Raw genomic sequence first — 1,723 nt, 5'->3', positions numbered from 1 at the left:
ACATGAAGAATAATAAAAAACAAAGTATAATAATAATGATAATATTAATAATAACAACAATATGATAGCTGAGATTGTAATCATCATCACAATTAATATTATCATCACTGTTATTATTATTAGTAGTAGTATTATCGCTAATATTATTACTATTAACATTATAGATATTATTGTCATTGTTATTATTATTGTTGTTATTATTATTATTATCATTATTATTATTATTATTATTATTATTATTACTATTATTATTTTTCTTCCTTTTCTTCTTCTTCTCTTATAATTATTATTGTAGTTTTTATTATCGTTATTATTATTACCACTACTGCTATCGTTGTTGTTGTTATTATTATTATTATTATTATTATTATTATTATTATTATTATGTTGTTGTTGTTGTTGTTGTTATTATTAAATAAGATGATTACTTTTGAATTTTTATTTAGTTGAACCACTTAGAGGAAAGGATATCGCTCAAGGTGACACGCTTGGCAGCTTCAGGCTCAAGCATGCTCATGATCAACTGCTCACAGTCCTTATCAGCCTTCACCTTGGGAAGGCTAATTGTTTTCTGGACCTGGCCGACGACCATTTGGCTTATGCTGCCCTCCTGGAAGGGGAGAGCTCCGTAAACCAGCCCATAGAGGATAACACCGAGGCTCCAGACATCGGCCTTGAATGCATCGTAAGCCTCGCCTTTGAGGATCTCGGGGGCAGTGTACACAGCACTGCCGCAAAATGTATTGCTCAGTTCATTATTTTTCACTGTCTTAGTGAATCCAAAGTCAGTGACCTTGACATTGCCCTCAGAATCAAGCAGAATGTTTTCCAGCTTGAGATCTCTGTGGGCCATGTTCTGCCTGTGCATGTATTCAACGGCCTCGACAATCTGCTTGAAGATCTTCTGGGCTTCTTCTTTGCTCAGAGGTCCCTCCTCGGTAATTTTGTCCAAGAGGTCACCACCTTGAGCCAGTTCCATGACTATGTAAACGCTATTTTTGCTCTCCATTACTTCGAAAACATTGATTATATTCTCGTGCTTTAGCTTGGAAGCGGCTTCCAATTCTCTTGGAAGAAATTTTTCCAAATATTCATTGCTCTTACCTTTCTTGCTAATAATCTTAACAGCCACATTAATGTTGCCAATGGTAGAAATGAAGATTTTACCATAGGCACCCTCGCCAACCATTGGACCTAACTTATTATAGACGCACATGATTAGTTATATTAGTTATTTGAATTGTGATGAAAGCAAGTGTTATCACGCTTTATATATGACCATTTTCCAAAACGAGGCTGGACGACTACATTATTCAGTAGGGAATGATGGATCATTTGCATACAACTAACTATTGTAAGAAAGTTCATAGCCATACATTTTTATTTTACGGGAATTTATTACTTAAATAATATAAAGTGTCCAATACAATCTTGTAATGAAACAGAATAGGAAGGTACAGGACACGAGCAAGCTGCCAGCCTGACTTACCTAAAAATGGTATGTTCCACGGTCATGACCCAGTGTCATCATTTAACCTCCGGTCATTCGATAAAGTCAAGGTCATGTAATGACCTGACCCAGGTCACGAGGTTACACAGTCACAGACAAGGTTAGGTCACCAGAAATCACTCAAGGGAAATCACTCCAAAAGGAACATAATTATTATTACAAATATAATTATTAACAATGAATGAAGCATTTGAAATACTATAACAAAAAGGG

At 35.1% G+C, this 1,723-nt stretch overlaps 1 protein-coding gene across 1 annotated transcript; it reads right to left on the bottom strand.

Annotated features, from left to right (window-relative positions):
- Positions 1-442: 442 nt before the first annotated feature.
- LOC149778514 (testis-specific serine/threonine-protein kinase 4-like) lies at positions 443-1,189 on the bottom strand. Its single transcript, XM_089938349.1, has one exon. It carries the CDS (start codon positions 1,187-1,189, stop codon positions 443-445), a length of 747 nt encoding a protein of 248 aa, XP_089794475.1.
- Positions 1,190-1,723: the final 534 nt, after the last annotated feature.

This window comes from Sinohyriopsis cumingii, chromosome 17 (genome assembly GCF_028554795.1).
Source record: "Sinohyriopsis cumingii isolate HCF-2022 chromosome 17, ASM2855479v2, whole genome shotgun sequence".
Taxonomy (NCBI): Eukaryota; Metazoa; Mollusca; class Bivalvia; order Unionida; family Unionidae; genus Sinohyriopsis; species Sinohyriopsis cumingii.
Note: the sequence above shows the minus strand (reverse complement) of the source record. Positions and strands in the feature narration are given on the sequence as shown.